The 20110-nt window shown below is 33.5% G+C and overlaps 1 protein-coding gene across 1 annotated transcript in view; it reads left to right on the top strand.

The window, feature by feature from the left end:
* Positions 1–17337, top strand: part of LOC149072975 (ADP-dependent glucokinase) — a 32538-nt gene extending 15201 nt beyond the window's left edge. Inside the window, exons 3-5 of the mRNA XM_089247073.1 lie at positions 2240–2376; positions 14263–14533; positions 15549–17337. Of these exons, the coding sequence (XP_089103199.1) occupies positions 2240–2376; positions 14263–14533; positions 15549–15942 (802 nt within the window). The 3' untranslated portion in view covers positions 15943–17337. The remainder of the gene's footprint in view (positions 1–2239; positions 2377–14262; positions 14534–15548) is intronic.
* The last annotated feature ends 2773 nt before the right edge of the window (positions 17338–20110 follow it).

The following is a 20110-nucleotide window of genomic DNA, read 5'->3' as shown; positions in this document are numbered from 1 at the left end:
TGAACCTTTGCACTGCTTATAATCTTGTACACATGATTCAGAAATGCTAAAATACTTTGTGATTCTATTTGCTTTGTATTTCCATTCAACTTGCCAAATTTTGGAAGAACTAACTTAATAGCTATAGTCTAACTATTGAAAGAAATATGCTTAGTGTTTCTAACATTTGTAATGAATCAAGATTACAGTCGTTGGAGTAAACATGAAGCTTGAACTATCTGGATGCAAATTACAGGGCTCCCGCTCGTCCTACTTTTCCTACTATTTGGTAAAATGTCCTACTTTTGTCCCACTTTCTCGGTTTTGTCCTACTTTTCCTACTTTTTTACCAAATCCTATCGATGAAATTTGTGTAATTGATTTTAATTGAGCAGGAAATCGTTGATATATTGCCAAATATTACAAATGTTGGAGAATGCAATTAATGATTCTGACAAAGCAGAAATTGTATCATTTTTCATGTTATTTGAGGCGGGGGGGGGGGTGTATGTGGACCATTTGGTTTATTGATTTTTCATTTGCTTAGTTTGAGGGTTCAACAAAGTAGAGTAGTCATTAAAAACTTCTGTCTGGATGGAAAAATAATTTTGCATTTATTACTTCATGGTCTTGGACAGTAACTAACATTTATCATTCAAAATTATGGTGCAAATAAGTGAAACAACAGTTTGCATTTCAAAGCAGTTGGATACATAGGCCTATTCTAGGTTTGGTGATTCTGATGCTATCCAATAGCATTCAGTTGTCTTCTGAATTTTTAAGGCATGAAGTGGCATAAACAATATTTACAATGCTCAGCAAAGAGCTAGAAATGGAAGTGCTTCATTTGTCAAAAATGATTACTGGCATTGAAGAGTAAAATGTGAACAAATCCCTTTAAAAAATTATGGACAATGCATTAAAACTATCTGGTTCACCTTGCCTTATTTACATCGGATCTTGTAATCTACACATTTTGCACTGTGCTTTTGAAAGTGGTCTCAAAGGAATTTTATTAAAAAATAAGCATCATTCTTAAAAAACGTACTTCAAAATTTGCTGTGCATTGTCGAAGAAACTTGATAAGCTCTGCACTTTGAAAGACTCCAAAAAGAATGTAATATATGTATATGAGGAGAGACAGCAAAGAATTATCTGTGGTTGCTAGTGCACTGTTTTGGCCAAAAATTGATTTTGTAAACAAGTCATTTGTCATTTTGCTTTGACTTGAGTCAATCTTATAAGAAACTGAAATAGTGCTATGAAAAAAAAAAAAGTCAATTCAAAATTAAACTTTTTTTTTTTTTTAATTATTTGAATTTTGCAAAAAAAAATTTTTTTTTAGGGATTTTTTTTCATTATGCTATGATTATGTTGTCTAAGGGGGTTACCCTCCCCCATCCTACTTTTTAGTCCTGCGTTTTCCTACTTTTTCTCATTTTTTGAGTGGGAGCCCTGAAATTATTAAAACAGAAAGGACCCTGAAGGTATAAAGCAAACAATTCAACTAATTCTCAGTGTCTAGATATTCAGGAATTACCTGGAATATTTGATTCACATTTCCAGGCATGCCGAACATACAAGTTTTTCTGGCATGCTGGGGAACACAGTATGTATTTTTTAAAAAAAATATGATTCTTTCTATACAACAAAAATTACAAGATATTGTCAATAAATAATTTTAAAATCATGGAAATTGCATTTGGGTGGTCAGGACAAATTGTGAGGATTTCAAAAAGTCACTAATGCTGGATATCAAATGCCTTATTGTGAGTGTGTCAAAAGCTAGCAACAGATATGTTGAGCCATTTCCACTCCAAGCATCGTTTTTAAAATAAGAATTCAGTTTATGGTCAAACCATCCAATGTTGTGATAGTGATAATAAAGTTGATACTCATTTTTATGAACTCATCAGACTTGAAAAATCAGTAAATGGTTCATAAAATTGAGTGTAGACTATTTACAATTGATTGTAGACTATTCACAATTGATTGTAGACTATTTACAATTGATTGTAGACTATTCACAATTGATTGTAGACTATTTACAATTGATTGTAGACTATTTACAATTAATTGAAACAACCATCTTTCTTTAAACTCCATTCATTGCCATGATGTATTCACATTAAAACACAGCCATGTACCGACACAGCCTACCCATTTTTTTTTAACAAAGTGTATAGGCCAGTTTTGTTCTATCTGTAACTTACAAACAAAATTTGTTGATTATAGTGGTAAACTATTGTGCATATTTCAGGTTTATAATCCATAATGATCATCAGAATCCTTTACTGTCATCTTTAGAGATTTTTGCATCTCAAATGAAAGGATTTGATCCACATTTAGTTGTGATTGGTGGCATTCAAATGATGGACAACTTCCCTATGGAATCAGGTAAGAAATTCAAAAATTGTTTCAAAATATGTGAAAATGAATTATCCACTTCATTGGCACCATTTTGATGTATTGCTAAAGAAACCTTTTTGAAGAGACAGAACTTTTACTTCACTTACTCTTTTTTTATTGAATTTTGTTAAAAATCACTTTGTCCGGAGATACCATATTCAAGATAGTGATTATTTTAACATTCACATACAAGTTAACTTGTGGTGAATATGGCTGATAGTCTTTCTATCTGTGCACATTTATTATGTATATCAATCTGTTGGGTTTGTTGGCTAATAATTTGATAGAATAAGTTTAGTCTCTGGCCTTAACCTGGAAGGGCACGTGACCTGAGGAGAGACACAAATGCTCATGTGATGTAGTTCAGTGCTCCCAAACTGTATTAAAAATTTATTTTATTTCCATGTAGATTTTTTACTTGGAAATTTTAGTTAATTTGCTAATCAAACTAAATGATATCAGATAAATTAGTATATAAAACCACAGTAAAAGTCTGATATAACCAGGGCTCGGCACAGGTCACTTTTTAGAAACTGGTCACTTTTATTGCATATTTTCAGGTTCAGGTCACTTTTTCCACCTTTTTTTTTTTAGCAAAAACCTTGGTCTCGCACGCTTTTCTGCTGTCAGTGTTTTTCTTTTCTTCAAGGAGGAACTTTACCGATTCAAGGTCGCTAATTTTCTCCCTCTCTTCATTGAACTATGATCGTTAGCTCCCTTCCCGTAGAACCTCTATATACAAGGAACCCCTATATATGAAGGTGTCTTATCTTCCGGGAGCATACCATGTGACGTTAGCATAACTTGATTTCAAGGAGCTTGGAATGAAAGCTCCTTGGTTAAAAAGTCATCATTTTATGGAAAAGCCGGTCAGAAAGAAAACTAGCATAAAAGGCATACTTACAACGAAGAATTTTTTCCCCTCTACTACCATTCTTTCTTACTTCCCAAAGTGCTCACTTGTTTCATTTTCATCTTATTTTACAATTGATCCTTTATTTTATTTGTTTTAAAAAATTTTAGTCCTAAGGGCCGAATTCCTTTCTTGGAGCATCGAGCAAGTTACATTTGTTGTTTGTTCTGTCTTTACTTTTGTTAACTTTTATAATGTTATTTGAAATGACGATTTAAGAGAGCCCGTGCAGAAACTAACTTACGCGCAGCAGGAGAATACCAAAATGTATTAAAGACGCATATTATTAATACGCTTTGGAGAATACTCTTGTGGCTGGCCAAGGTTAAAGAAGCTCACAGGTATTTCAAATTTACTTACAATGAAAAAAAATCATCCGATTGAAAATCTCGATCTATCTAGAAATAAAATTTGTACTATTTTTCTAACTGGATTTAAATCTCAGCAAGAAACCGTAGCCCCAAATATGATCGAAAGGAGAACTATTTATGAAAAGATCACAGAATCCTACAATTCAACGTTTAGTTTAACATAAGGGTTTCTAAATCAGATGAAAATTGGTCATCTGGTTGATAAAACTCAGTTAACATGCATGCGAGCTGTAAATAGAGGCGGATTTAATGGTGGGCACATCGAGCACGCCTTTGGCCCCTACTTTACATTTTTTTCCTAATTTAAGGGGCCTAATATTAATTTTTTTATGCCCGGGGCCGTCAACTGACCTTTATCTGCTTCTGGCCGTAACTTAATTTAGAGCATATCACGATACAGATTGTTGACTTATTATCGACATCTTGCACTCCATTCTTGTTGTTGTGTAAAAAAAATCCCCTTTTTAGACCTTGGAAGTTATTGAAACGTTTTTGTCTCGAGTCGCTGTTATGACCCCAATAGGAGAGGGCGGGGGTCTGGTTCCACGGGTGTTGAATGAAGAAGGGTGCCGAGTTTATTCTTTTTCTGTTAAAAAAAAATGGATACCAGCCCCAGTGATAGTAAATTTTTGTTCGTACTTGCAGCCTGGGTTGCTACATACCATGATCAGATCCAAAAATGAGAGGGGGCAATGCCTCGGATGGCATTTTTGATGGAATAGTATATTTAAGAAAAGGTAATAAATTCCTTTGCAAAATTATCAAATTTCACAGTCAAGGGGCAGTAAAATTATGTTTCCCCTCCAGAAAAAAAAATCGTATCACGGCCATGATAAATCGGGTGCCCTGGGTGGGGCGAATTCACTGTTTTTGTTCGTTGAAAATTACGGGAGGAGTCAATGCTAACGTGCCGACTTTTTTTTCATGCTAAAATAGGTAGCCCTGACAGCAGCATCCATAAACTCTGTATCAACCGCATTTATAAACCCTGTATGTCGTTGATTCAATTTTTGTGTTCATTTTATCCTAATTTTCCGTATTTCCCGATATATTTCTATCGATTTTTGCATATTGCCGCATATTAGGTTGATTCATATTATAAATTATATATTTTTTGTAATTTTATGTGCCCTTTGTCAGCCATCTTGAATTGACCACCGCAAAACGGCGATTCCTTGGCACGAAAAAACCACGTTAGTGCTTACAAGGTTCATAGGAAATTTACTGGCGAAGGCCGCTGAGTCTTTTTTTCTGTTAAAAATTACAGGTGGAGGGGCCAAAATTATACTGTTTCTGGGTAAAGGAGTAAATGTGGGTTTTTCTTTGCAGGGGTGTATGTTGTGTGTTAAAAGAAGAAAAATATATATTTTTTTTACTCTTGTTTTTCTCTCAAAAACCAAGCAATTTCAAAACTGGTTGAATTTTTGTGTTCATTTTATCCTAATTTTCCGTATTTCCCGATATATTTCTATCGATTTTTGCATATTGCCACATATTAGGTTGATTCATATTATAAATTATATATTTTTTGTAATTTTATGTGCCCTTTGTCAGCCATCTTGAATTGACCACCGCAAAACGGCGATTCCTTGGCACGAAAAAACCACGTTAGTGCTTACAAGGTTCATAGGAAATTTACTGGCGAAGGCCGCTGAGTCTTTTTTTCTGTTAAAAATTACAGGTGGAGGGGCCAAAATTATACTGTTTCTGGGTAAAGGAGTAAATGTGGGTTTTTCTTTGCAGGGGTGTATGTTGTGTGTTAAAAGAAGAAAAATATATATTTTTTTTACTCTTGTTTTTCTCTCAAAAACCAAGCAATTTCAAAACTGGTTCATTTTCTCCATCACCCAAGGGCAGTATTATTTTGGTGCCCTCCCCTTCTGCCTGTAAAAGAGTAGACTCACCCACCCTTCCCAGTCCAGCCATAGGTGGAGATAGACTTGAAGGTCTTAGGGGTGCTACACGATGACAATTGATATACATCATATATATATGTATACATCAGTAGGCTCTGCCATTGACGCTGGGGGAGGGTGGATTGTCCCTCCTTCAACGTATAATAATTAAAATAATGTAGTTAATTTAATAATTTAAATACTTTATTTAATTTAACAATTTAAATACTTTATTTAATTTAACAATTTAAATACTTTATTTAATTTAACAATTTAAATACTTTATTTAATTTAACAATTTAAATACTTTATTTAATTTAACAATTTAAATACTTTATTTAATTTAACAATTTAAAATAATATTGTTAAAAATTTAATTTTATAGTTTTTTATCATTATAGTAAATTTCTTAAAATTTGTTGGAATGTATTATACAAACCTAGGTATGTAAATCAAATTTGTACTAGTTAAAAAAAGTTTGAGTACATTTTGTATACTGTCATTCATAGCATAACATGAATGAAAAATCCACTGGAATGTATATAGATGGGACAAATTCTCTCATCAAATTGTGTGTTTCATTTTTTTTCTTTCTTTGAAAATTTTTTCCCATTTTAAAGTTTTTCCTGCTTAAATTGATTTTAAGATGGGTTGTGGAAAGCAACATGGGGGAAAGGCATTGCTACTGTTACTTAGAAAGGATGTAATGTAGTTACTCTCTCACACATAGTTTGAAACTCATAGCTGAGTTTGATTTAATTATTTCACACTATTATGTAAAGAAAAGCAATTTCGATGAGTTCCATTGAAATGCAAAGTTTAGTAAAAACTAAATTCAATTTCAATTCATTCAATTTGGTAATAATCAAAAAAAATTGTCCATTTGGTCTCTTTCTAAAAATATTTTGGTTATTATTTGGTCACTAGTTTTGAGGCCATGATCCGTGCTGAGCCCTGTATAACAAGTAGGGCTTATAACAAGAATCCCGCTATATAGAATGATTTGCAAGTGATTGTCAAATAGTTAATGTTAAAATGTTAAAGATACAACAATATTTGGTTATAGAGAGGTCAAAATTAGGAAACATTCGCTATAGGTAAAAAAAAAAAAATTTCATAAATACCAGTTTTCCCTTCTCTCTCTTCAAGAATTGAACATGATGACCCTTACCATGGTACATGGAAGTTGCTACTCCATGTAACAATAACTCTAGGGTACTTGTGACAAAGAATGGATACAGAAAAATCAAATTTTTTAATGCCCCTCTTCCTATTTTTGGGTTTTCTCACTTTACATATGGGATGCGTGATTATTTTATTTGACTTTTGTCTCACCCAATGAAGTTCAAAATCATTTTCGAATGACTGAAAAAATCATGCTAAACAAACTTTCTGATTTACATAAAAATATTGGTGAGTTCATGAAACCATGTAAGTGAGGAGTGATATGATAATTGAGAATTTTAATTGTTCACTTGGTTGATTAAATCATTTTAATGACGAAACTCCATGCAAAACTGTCAGTTAACAGCTGTGACACCAAAAATTAATTTTATGATTAATAGAGTTCTGATCATTCGTTAATATTACAACAAAAAATGTAACATTCTAATAATTGATTTTTTTTCTAATTTGAATAATTTTCCAGAATTTTTTTTAAAAAATTGGGAACACATGATCCTCATGTGTTCCAAAGTCTGTCAAAAGATATAGTGTCACTAATAATTTGGAAAGACTTCAAGTTATATTTCAAATAAATGCAAGTAGAACTTACAAATTTGGTTGATGCTCTGGAGGTATAATATTTGGAATCAAATCTCTCTCTCAGGTATTTCAAATTGTGTACATTTTAATTCATCACAAAACTGGATTGTATGCAAAATTAATAAATTAAAACAAATTAATGTATCTCTTATCATGATTGTCAGAGTTTATTTACCCTCGGACACAGATCATGATCATTTAATTTTTCCTCTAAAAAATGTAATTTTCAATTTGATTGATCAAGGTTTTAATATTATATTGTGTGGAGATGTGAATGCACGTATTGGACTGAAAGGCAATCTGTATATGGGGGATAATATTTTTCATCTTTCCTTTTCATTAACCTGTAAATCTCTTGATAATAATTTAAATAATCGTGTAAAAGTGTTTGTGGATCTATGTAACAATTGCTCAATGACTGTCCTAAATGAAAGAATGGCGAGTGATTTTATTGGACAATTTATTTTTATTGGGGGACAGCGATCTAGTGTCATTGATTATGTTGCAATCTCCCCTGCTTTATTGCAGTTCATAAAAAAAATTTGAAATTTGTCACTGGATTGAGTTTGACCACAGCCCTTTGGTGACTTCCTTTCATTGAAATACCTCTTTGAGAAATAATAACAATAAACCTTGCAAATTAAATTATCTTGGAATCCTACTCTCAAAGAACAGTTTCGTATCACATATTCTAAAATGACAATCTCTCTAGAATTTTTTTCAAGTCTCTCGGTGACGAATCTGTCTCTGTTATCGAGAATGCCATAAAAAATACTGCTCGTTCTGTGGGCATGGTAAGAAGAAATACTTTCTCTAACTTTAAGCTATATGAACCATGATTCAATTATGAGTGTAAAAAAGCGTTAACATTATCTAAATGAGCCTTAAAAAGATTTAGGTCCTCTCATTCAGAAAATGATCGATTAAATTATATATCTTGTAAGAAAAGTTACACAAAAGTATTCTGAGGTGAAATAAACAAAATTATTTTTCATATTTTAATATTAATTTAATGAATACCAGAAATTCAAAGGAGTTCTGGTGCATAATAAATAAATTTAGAAGAAATATAGAATCATTCCAGACATTTCAATTGAAAATCGGTACACTTATTTTTGCAATTTTATGCCCGCAATAAATTTGAGTACACCTATGAGATATCTCATAATTTCTTATAAAGATCCGATTTTAGATTGGGACATTCTCATGGATGAACTTGATTATAATCTTAAACTCAAGCAAAATAAGGTGCCTGGACACGATGACATTAGAAATTAATTTTTAATACAATTACCAGAAAATGCTAAATTTATTTTGCTAATTCTTTTCAATAAAATATTGTCAACCAATACTTCCCCAACGCATGGTCAAAATTAATTCTCAACCCCATTTTTAAAAAGGATGACATAAAAGTAATTTTTTTTTTTAATTTTCCAACTGAGATCAAATACTCCTGGTTATATAATGCGATATGAAACTGGACGAGCAACTCTAAAATGATCAGTAATAAAATTAATTCTAAATTTATGGGTTTGGATTCTCAATCTTGGCGATAACAGGCTAACTAGAAAAATTTTTATTGGCTTTAAAAATCAGAAAAATAACAATACCACTTTTTTAACTGGGTTTATCAAGTTCAACATATTTTATCAGAGTATGGCTATGCTTATGTATGGTCATTGTCTGTCTTCGAAATTAAACGTACCATTCCTTTCAATTTTAAATCATATTGTAACTTGTGATTATCATAAAGATTATAACCATATTCTAGACTCAACATACTTCCCACATTATAAACATTTAATTTTTTTCATTTTTACGCGAGCCATATTTTAACTTTAATTTACCATTTAGGGTCATTCACACATTTTTCCGATAGAGATTTACTTTGTCCTTTCTGAGTGACAATGGCGAAATTACATTTTATTATAATTGCGAAGAGATCTGTACACTTTGTAATTATGGATTTAGTGGTAATATTGTGCACATTCTATTTCATTGTCCCCTTTTCCATGTTTAGTGTAATAGGTATATTTTGCCACACTGTGAATTTATTGATTCCAATGAAAATGGATTTTTACAATTATTAAATATTAACTCATCGAATGTAAATTTTATATTAGATATACACAATTTTTTCAGCAATGCCTGTTTACTCTTATCTGAAGTCAACATGTAAATTAATAACTTTCATTTCATTTCGTCTTATTTTTATTTATGCTATTTTACTTATTTCATTTTTTTTTCTCTGATAAGTATGATTATTATGATTTCTCTTGAATTATTTTCATGTAATCACATGTTGTTGTCAATCTTTGTAATTGGCCAATGGACTATATGCAAATAAATTATTATTATTATTTACAATTAAGACTTTTAAAAAACGTAGACTTGAAATGGGTGCTAACCTTGAAGTGTCTTGATTGCCTTCAATACATCTAATTATTTTATTTTTGTTAAGCCCATAGTTTGTGCTAGCTTTCTCAATAAAAGTTAAAAAACTTTAAAAATCTGCTTGAACGCCATGGCTTCATGAAATGGCTTGAAATTATAAAAATGAATGCAAAAGTGAACGATTTGAGTTTGTGCAACAAATTGAATTATTTGCAGAAAGATTAACATCTGGCACGTAGCCCCTGCAGAATCACGGTATAGACTACTTCCCTTCTAAGGGCATCTGGAGTGTTTTATACCTGCCTGTGTGTTCAGCTTCAGCTCGATGCATGAAAATCTGATTTGTAAATAAATGCTGGAGTACTCAATCTTTTCTACAGAATACCGTGAGTGCTTGAGCACCCAATATTTACGTAATAAAAACACAGTGATGTCAATGAGCATGCTGTCATGGCATTTTAATGAAATTTCTAGGAGACCGAAATAGTGCTAAAGATGTGCGACAACCCAGCATAACTACCCAGGATTCTGGTCTGGCGAAATCGGTGCAATCGATACACAAAGGAGAGAGACAAATGATTTCAAAGAAATTTTTAGTTTTTAACAAAAGTAAATTTATCAATTCTTTAACAATTAAATAGGTTACGAATAACAGAATTATTTCTCAATTTTCATACCGTACACCAATGCAAGTCCGTTGTCTCATCAATCTAGTCCGACTGCAGGAGTTAGGAGATCTTTATCGGATCACACGTGCCGTGACGTCATCGACCTTGGAGGAAGGTCACGATCTGAAGCGAAGGCTCACGTGGCGGGAAGAGCTGCAAACACAACGGCCGAGATGACGATCGGAAGCAATGATCGATGCGGAACCATTCATCGACCTTGTCAGAAGGTCACGACCCGAGGCGGGAAGAGCTACAAACTGAACGGCCGAAATGATGATCGGAAGCGATGCGGAACCATACGACAGACAGATGAACGATGACAGAAACCGGAACGACAACGAATGACTAGAGATGTGGCATGATGGGTCCGGAACCAGCCGGCGATGTATAAACACCAGTGAGACAAACTATTTCATACTTCAGATGAGTCACCCAGGCGACCACCTTCACCTAAAGTGATGTATCTCAAGTTGAAAGGCGAGAACGAATGCGGGCTAATGCGAAGTGGCGGCGGGAATTTATACCTATAAAAGGAAATACGGAACGATCCAACTCCTGGGACCGACCATCTCAGAAAAATACACAACAGAGCACAGCCAATAGAAAAATGCATCTAATTTACATAAATAAATGGCAATAGATTTTTTATAGGAACTTTTACAAAAATAAGAATGGCAACAACAATAAATTAAAATGGCGATGTGATCAAGATCGCACATTTTACCGGATTATGAGCAATGAAAATATCAGACTAATTGAATCAACTGTGCACGGTTATAAAAGGTAAGATAACATAACAAATTCTATAAAAAATTATACAATTACAACTACACTGCTGGCCACCGTAAATGCAACACCTTGAAGGAAGCATGCAAATAATATGAAATTTACAACATGCATTAGCGGAGGTGAGATATGCAAATGATTAGAATTTCAGCGCAGACACACATCACGCGCGCCTGTGGCACCACTTCAAAGTGCTATTTAAGGCTTGGAGATTTCAATGATTTGAAGTACGGCAATTGTGTTTTTCTTGTGGTTTTTTCAAAAAAACGATCAATTATGCCTCGTAGAAAACAGCGATCATCTTTTGATCAAGTGTCCCAGTTCGACAGAGGAAGGATAGTGGCCTACCGAGATTGTGGATTATCTTTCAGGGAAATCGGTAGTCGTGTTGGACGAAACCAAACAACTGTAATGTGGATATGTGATCGTTGGATGCAGGAGGGTACGACGGACCGACGTGTTCGATCGCATCCACCTCAGTGCACCACTTCACGTGATGACAGGCATATTGTGCGTATGGCAGTGACGGATCGCTCAGCCACATCACGAACCATAGCACAGCATATTCAGTCTGTACCGCATCATCCAGTGTCTACGCGTACCATTCGACGCCGTTTACAGCAGAGTGGTCTGTCCGCAAGACGTCCATTGCTTCGTCTACCCTTGACGCAGAGCCACAGACGTCTCCGCCGCCAATGGTGCGATGAAAGAAGGATGTGGACGGCACAATGGAATGAAATTGTCTTTACTGACGAGTCACGCTTCTGTCTGCAATGCCACGATGGTCGGATTCGAGTCTGGAGACACCGTGGAGAGAGGATGCTGAACAGCTGCGTTATGCACCGCCACACTGGTCCTGCACCGGGTATTATGGTATGGGACGGTATTGGATATCACTCTCGCACTCCTCTAGTACGCATTGCCGGTACTTTAAAAAGCCAGCGCTACATCTCTGAGGTGTTGGAGCCAGTTGTCCTTCCTTACCTTCAGGGCTTGCCCACAACCATATTTCAACAGGATAATGCGTGACCACATGTGCCACGCATTGTCCAAAGGTTCTTCGTCAATCGCCAGATTGAATTGCTTCCCTGGCCAGCTCGCTCTCCGGATCTTTCGCCGATAGAAAACATTGCAACGTCCCTTATGGGAGTTGCTTGCCCGGTTCGAAATATCCAGTAATAAAGTGGCAAACGACAAGTGGAAAATGATTGCAAATAAACTTTTGCATGAAATATTATTTATTCAAATTAATTATAAAGTTAGTCAATTTTAACAATAGATTAGTATAACGTGGAGCCCTCTATTTGACATTAACAGTAAAGATACTGGCTCACCAATTGATGATCATCAACAGTCAACTTGTATATTGATCGGACATCCGATGTTGTTAGCCTTTCCCCGCAAGTATCAGAGAAGTTTTCTCGGTTGAGAGCCGGAACACCTTGATCAGTTCCAGGGGGCCTCTCGGTTGAGGGCCGGACCACTTTGCTCAGCTCCGGGGGGCCTCTCGGTTGAGGGCTGGACCACCTTGATCAGCTCCAGGGGGCCTCTCGTTTGAGAGCCGGACCACCTTGATCAGCAATGAAGAACTTTGACTGTGAAGATTATTTAATATTTTTGATTCCGGACCTGCCGGAAAACGGATTCAAACAATGTAAATTATTGCATTTTAACTAATCAGCTTAAGGCCAATGGATACGGTAGCAAGACGGTGAACCGTCCTACTAGAGGGCTTCAGTTGAATAGAACAAAAAAAGATGAACGCGGAATCAGAGCTGTTACAACGTACGGCCGGTATTTAAAGGAAAAACATCCGACCGCACGTGTCTGATCAAGCCAATCGGCTTCAAGGTCACCTCATTTGCATGCGATCGCAGGCGGACATCACGATCGGCCTTGATCGTCGCCATATGATCACAGCTGCAGATTAGTAACATTTATGACAAAAGATCACGTGACGGCGACTACAGACTTTTACGCCGGGGGATCATCGGCACGTTACAACATGTGGTCCATGGTTGCTCAACGATTGACCCAGATTACATCCCCAGCTGCCACACCAGATCAACTTTGGCAACGCGTGGAAGCTGCTTGGTCTGCTGTACCCCAAGAACACATCCAAAGTCTCTTTGAATCAATGCCGAGGCGTGTGGCAGCGGTGATCTCCAACAATGGCGGCTACTCTGGCTACTGATTTTGGCAGGAACCACACTTCACAGAAGTCTATAAATTTAATCATTTGATGCTTGTCAACATGTTATCTACAAAATAAATATTGTTGCGATATCTCTTGTCTTTCTTGGTGTTGCAATTTGGGTGGCCAGCAGTGTATATAAACATGTTTCAAAAATAAGAGATAGAGGCAGGTTTGGCAAATTCCCCAAAGGTTCCCAACTATTGTTACAGATGCCAAATGAGAAAACACAGTTGCTAATCTGGGATTCTCTATACACAACCACTTTACCAAAAAATATATATATAATAGAATCATCTGGTGTGACTTAGCCAATCTGCATGCCATGCTTGAAGGACTATGAGAAGTATTGCAAGCTAAAAAGTTGAAGTACATAAGTCTGCATACTTTTTTATCCAATGCCCTATCCCTAACTTCGGCATCCCTTCGTAAGTTATTAGATGGTCAAATATTGATGAAAGCCACATTAATTGCATCTTTTTCTATACTTCGTGTGTCTTCAAGAAAATTTCAGACCAAGCATCACTCCTTAAAGGTGTCAAATTTTTAATTTCCGGTAGTTTATTTCACAGAACTGAGACTTGGAAACATATCCATCAATGGAAGTGACCATTTTGGAAGATTTCGCCATACAGATAAAATTATGTCTAATTTTAAGAAGCTATACTTGCATGTGTATGATTATCAAAATTATGAATCAAATCTATAAGAATTTATATTTCACTGGGAGTCTTGGAAAAACTGGAGATAAATGCTTCATTTTTTAAATAATCCATTGAATTTTAATGTTTGCTGGCTATTTTATTTATTTAACTGTTTATAACCAATTATCACACATTATTTTAGTGGTGATGAGAACTCTTAATTATGAACATTAATTTTTTTTTAGGAAAACGAAAAGAAAGGCTGTTAAAAGTCCAAAATTTAATGACTAGTTTACCCAAAACCACCGAAATTCATTTTGAAATGGCCTCATTTAGTGACAAGTTACTTTTAAATGATGTTATGGAGTATGTCATACCTCACGCCAGTTCTCTTGGTATGAATGAGCAAGAACTTCAAAATTTATTTTCTTTAAGAAAATATAAAGAAATCAGCCTGGTTTCTGAATCTTCACCAAGGATTGCATCTGCATTGGACCAAATGAGATTCATCTTCAAGTGCGTATAAAGAACTTTATTTTTAAGATTATTGTAGTTTGGCAAAACACAATTACTCATTTTTGGTAACCTTTTTAAGATCTTTTAAATTCTCATCTGACTGTGTGATGTAAATGTGTTTCAGTCTAGGTAAAAATTGAATAGAACATTGCACATTGATATAGATGTTCCATTTCTAAATGATAAAAATATGGATGTAAAAGAAAATAAATCATATTGTGTTTCATCACTCATGTTGCCACTCAAACTGGCAAGAAAAACACCAAAAAAAAATAGATCCAGACAGGGTATTTCTGTGTAGGAATAGTCAATTCTAGATTCAAGCTGTTTGTAAGTATTCTGTAAAGCCTCAATTGTGCCCTCTAAGGCTAAATTCATATTTTTAATCAGTGATCTCTTTCTCTCTGGCTACAATGGAATAGGATATTGTGCCGATTTTTGGTCTAATTATTTCACTTTTTTAAAACTAATTTGTAGTTATGTCAATTATTATAGTTTTTTGTTGATGATTTAAAAACACAGTTAAGAACATGATAAAGTCAATTTCAATGTATTCATAAAAAATTTTAATCAGGAAAATGTTTTATTAGCTTCAATCTTTCAAAAAAGGAAAACAGAAATTGACCAGATGACTGGTTAGGGAATAAGGAAAGTATATAGCTACTTCTGTCTTGCCTTCAACATCAATCTTGGAGCAGTTAGTAGGAAAATGAATAACTGTGAATTTTGAGAATGATTTTCTGATCATGTGTCCATTTGTTTTTTTTTTTTTTTAATATATATCATTTATGAGTTTTCCTTAATGTTAGGAGGAACCCCCTTGAAATACTTTATTTAAAAATTGTTTTTACACCTACATTTTTTTCCTCTGATCATTTTTCTTAGTGTGGCTAATGTTGACATCTCAGCAGTTAAGTATGTGCCGGAAGTTACTGTATTTTAGATCATCTCTGGTAACACATGAAAATAGAATACACTTTGCATTCAACAGCTTTTGTCATTTTTATCATTTCAGATCATTCCAAGATGATGGAATTGCGGGAAGAAGAAAGCTTACAAGGCTACATGTTCATACCTTGGTATACCATGCATTAATGATTGATAAGAACTCTTCATGGAAGAATACATTAGCTGCTCTTGCTAAATCGGTGCTTACTGCTAATAGGCATACATGTGGATCTGATATCATTAACTTGCAAAAAACAAAACTTATTATGGATGATGCTTTTAGCACTAGTCAAGATGAGGGTGGGAAACGTATGCCATTCAACAAAGATAAACCAATAGTATGTTGGACTGAAGAATTTGTTGAAATCTGTGTTGCACCAGTGCTAGTTTGTACAGATGTATTACAGACTGGTGGAGGTGGTGATAATATCTCTGCTGCTGGTATAGTGTTGCAGGTTTAAGATGCCTCTATCATATATTCTCTTTTGTGCTAAGGCATCAACAGACAGAGAATACTTAACTGAGGTCCAAAATGTTTTATAATAAAAATCGTTATAAAATTATATAGTAAAGCTATTTACATTATTTCGATTGTTCCATAAAGGCATTAATATATATTTGTATGTATATTCTGGGCAGCTTGGAATTCAAAATTTATTCCAATACAGTTCCTTCTTATAAGTATAATGCAGTTGCATGAATGACTTTCATATTATATTATTTTGTTGATTTTAATTTGATTTTATGATTTGTGAATATTATGATTCATTTAAGTTTGTTTGACCCAATACTCGGTGTATTCAAAGTGTTAATACCATGAATGTGTTTATTTTTTTATTTTATTTTCTGAGTTATGCATTCAATCATTAATGTTTTCATAGTTTCATTCATTATTCAAATTATATAGCTGCTCTGTAAAAAAAACACATCTTGCTTGTATGTGAAGTAAGCTTCTTCTTTGAATGTATGGTTAAATATGTAGATACATACCACAATCTTTGCAGCTGTGAACTGTAAAAAATAATTTTTACTGATGTAAATATGGCTGTTCACATGTGCAGCAAATAATTGATTTCAAAAAATCTTGGCTAGCTAAGATTAATGAAGAAGTTAGTTAACAAGATTGACAGAGCTTATACATAGAACTCTAACATACAGTCAGGTTCCATCAAGTAATTTAGGAGAAACTTTGGCTCCTTCTGGTAAAATTTTGGATTCTACAATGAGTTGAAAATGTAATAATTTATAGATTTATGTATCTGTTATCCCTACAGAGTTACCTAGCATGAAACTGTTGATTATTGTATATTGGTGCAAAATTAATGATATACCTTCAGATTATTTTTGTAGAAATGTGTGAATTCAATTAATCAATTTCATCTAATTGTAGTTTTGTGTATTTAATGAACCTGTTATACTGAAACCTGTATTTTTTTAGTGATTTTTTTTTCTTTTCGGGCAGGCAAATGCATCCATGCTATGCATCCATGTATGAATCAATGATTCAAACAAAGACCTACTCAGACTTCCTTTTCGCAGTATCTACATAGCTAGCTATCTATTTTATCAACACAAACTCCAAAACTTTCAATATGCATTAAAGCACACACACATACATATATAAAATTATGTAAACCATGTAACATGCCACTAAATTTGTTATTCTGGCAGTGAATGCATGTATGTAGCTGCTCTCATTTGGTGAGTTAAAGGCTCTAAATATCATACTCTAGTCAGTGAATATCATTAGTTGAGAATTTGTGTTTAACAAGACAATATATTGCCACATTCTATAATAATGGTACAGAATTTTACAGCATGGCTTCTTTTATCATGTTTCAAGGAGAAAACATGTTTCAATTTTACATGTATTATCTTTTTTTTTATAATTTCAATTAGATAGTCTGAAATGAAACTCAATTGTTTTTGCTGAAAAACAATCAAAAGTTTTGTTTTGTAATTTTAATTCAAAGTTGTCTTTTACCCACGAGTGTCTCAACTTCTCAGATTTCCAAGTTATAAGCAAATGATATTCATTTAACCCTTTATCTATTAATGGTACTTTAAAGTACCACTAAAGCATTTTGACCCCTGCGTAACCCTTATTTACATTGTTGGGTGTTAGTATAAAGGCTGTATAACCACTTCACGATTATCAGATGACCGCACAAGTGTTGGACTATTCGTTTTTTTAAATATTTTAATTAATAAAATTCAGTTTAATGTTTTGCCTGTGTAAAGCACTGCTTTTAAAAACTGTTCCCTAACAAATGTATGAAACAAATTATGGCTTTGTGGTGAAATAAGTAAATATTCATTATTATGTATTATTCAACATATTTGAATTGATATTTTTATTATAAGAAAATTAATATTTTTTTTTAGACCTTACCAAAAACTTTACATGATAGTTATTTCATTTTTTCATAATGTAGTAAATAAAGGATTAAAATGTTTCAACCTGTAAGCAAATGCAATGGAACTTCAGTTTGTGATTGGTTTGGCTTGCAAATGATTTCCATGAAGAGAAAAGTTTTTAAACAAATTTTGACTCAATATACATGTATGAGCAATGGAGGAGCATGTATTTCGCGAAAGGAGCAAAAATTTTGAAACTTCTGGAACATATTTGACTTGATAAACGAGATATCTCTCTCAATACAAGTAGTGCAGATACCAAGGACTCCTAGATGAGCACTAGTGTATACGAGACTTTGTCTGCCAAGCGTCACATGATCAAAATTAAAAACCCAGCAATTTACTTTCTCTCATGCAGGCAAAGCCATCTTAACGAGCTGATTAGGCTCAAACATTTTTTGGAGCTTCTTTTTATTATTTTAATGAAAGACCAAATTAAAAATTATATGCATATATATATGTGTGCGTGCACGCGTTAATGAAACCTTTGAATAGTTTAAGGACCCTTATTTATTGTCACTGACTACTGGAATGACATTCATAGCAAAAGTCCATGAAAGACTTTCCCACCCTCTTGTTGGGTGTTAATAGAAACAGGAATTCCATAGCTCATGCTCCTCTGTATCATTAAGGAAATACTTGAGCCTTCATTATGAAATAAATAAGCATATGATAATTTAGAATAAATCAACCTGCACTATATCTTTGAATATAGTTGTATCTGGCTTAAGTGGAATAAATCATTTGAGTTTCCGTTATTTTATGTGAGGGAAAGTTTGATTTGATACAAGAGTTTCGGATTATGAGCACATTCACAGAACAAATTATGAAGTAATTTGTAAATAATCAAATAAATGAATCATAAATAGAAGTTCCACTGTATTTGACAAGCAAGTATGGATTGCATGAGAAAACTTGCCTTTAGCTTATGGGGAGCCCTCAGCAAAATAACCATTAGGGGCCATCTGCGATTGGGTCAAAGATATTTGGTTTGTTAGCATATATGGATAATATCTTAATTCGGGCCCCCAAAATTACAAGAGCTGTGACCAAATGTTTCACTTGCTCATGATTGTTATAATTAAAACATGTTTCTTAATGATTACAATGTTGTCGAATTTTTGAAATTAAAAAAAATCCAAAGCATAACCAGCAAACCCTGTTGCAAAGTTGCAAATCAGTTTGATATGTTATCTAATGTGAGAAAAGGTCTTTATATTATATAAACATGATTTTATTAAAATCAAAGATCTAAATTTTTGTAATTCAAAACAAAAAGGAGAAAAAAATGTGAAATTTCAGAGATATAGATGAAATATTGTTCTAAATTCTTCAATTTTGAGTCAAACTTCTTTTCCCTATTATGAAATGGAAATTAATTTTTTAAGTCAATTCTTCAAATTGAAATTTTAAAAAATACAGAAAATAAGCTGTTTCAAATTCTTTGTGAATGTACTGTTAAAAAAAACACACATATGAAGCATTCCAGTATGAAAATTGTAAAATAGTGCTTAAAAATATATATTTACTTTTATTTTATACTTTAATACACAAATTCCATTTTTGCTATGTGTGAAACATTGTGGTCTTACATGTTAGTAGCAATCTAGATGATATGTCTGCACTCATATTCAAGTAGCCATAGAATGTTGAAATGAAGGGTTTGCTGCAAAAAGAATATAACTCTATTTTTATAAAAATTTTGATAAATCAAAAATGGCTTGACATTTCAAAATTTTCAAGCTCTGTCAACAATTTTTTTTATTATTTTCAGTTATTCTGGACTAGAGCTTGAGAGTACATTCTTGCACTAATTAAAAAAATTGTTTTTATATGCATGGTGGTGAAATGTATAACTCAAACCATAAAAAAAGTTAGAGCTGCCTCCTTTTTGCAGTAAACCTTTCTATTGTGATTTTAAGGGATGGATTTGGAAGATAAAATTGTACATTTTATGCATTTGAATGAAATGTTGCAGCATCTATAGCCATAGATGTATGTGGTGAATAGGGCCCAAAATATGCTGTTGATGAGTTATGATTGTATTGGAAAAGTTTTGAGGTTTTTTTTTATTCATTCCATGGGCTGTGATCATGATAAGTTAATAAGGGCGTTGATTTTTTTCACTCTTCACTTTAATCTATTCTTTGTGCTGCCAAGAAGTAAAATAAGTTGAAGGGGGAAAGAAACATGTCTAGGTTGTAAAGAGTA

Source organism: Pholcus phalangioides, unplaced genomic scaffold (assembly GCF_987345545.1).
Source record: "Pholcus phalangioides strain wild (caught in Gottingen) unplaced genomic scaffold, Ppha-v1.0 ptg000017l_1, whole genome shotgun sequence".
Taxonomy (NCBI): domain Eukaryota; kingdom Metazoa; phylum Arthropoda; class Arachnida; order Araneae; family Pholcidae; genus Pholcus; species Pholcus phalangioides.
This window is presented reverse-complemented; position numbering and strand designations above follow the sequence as displayed.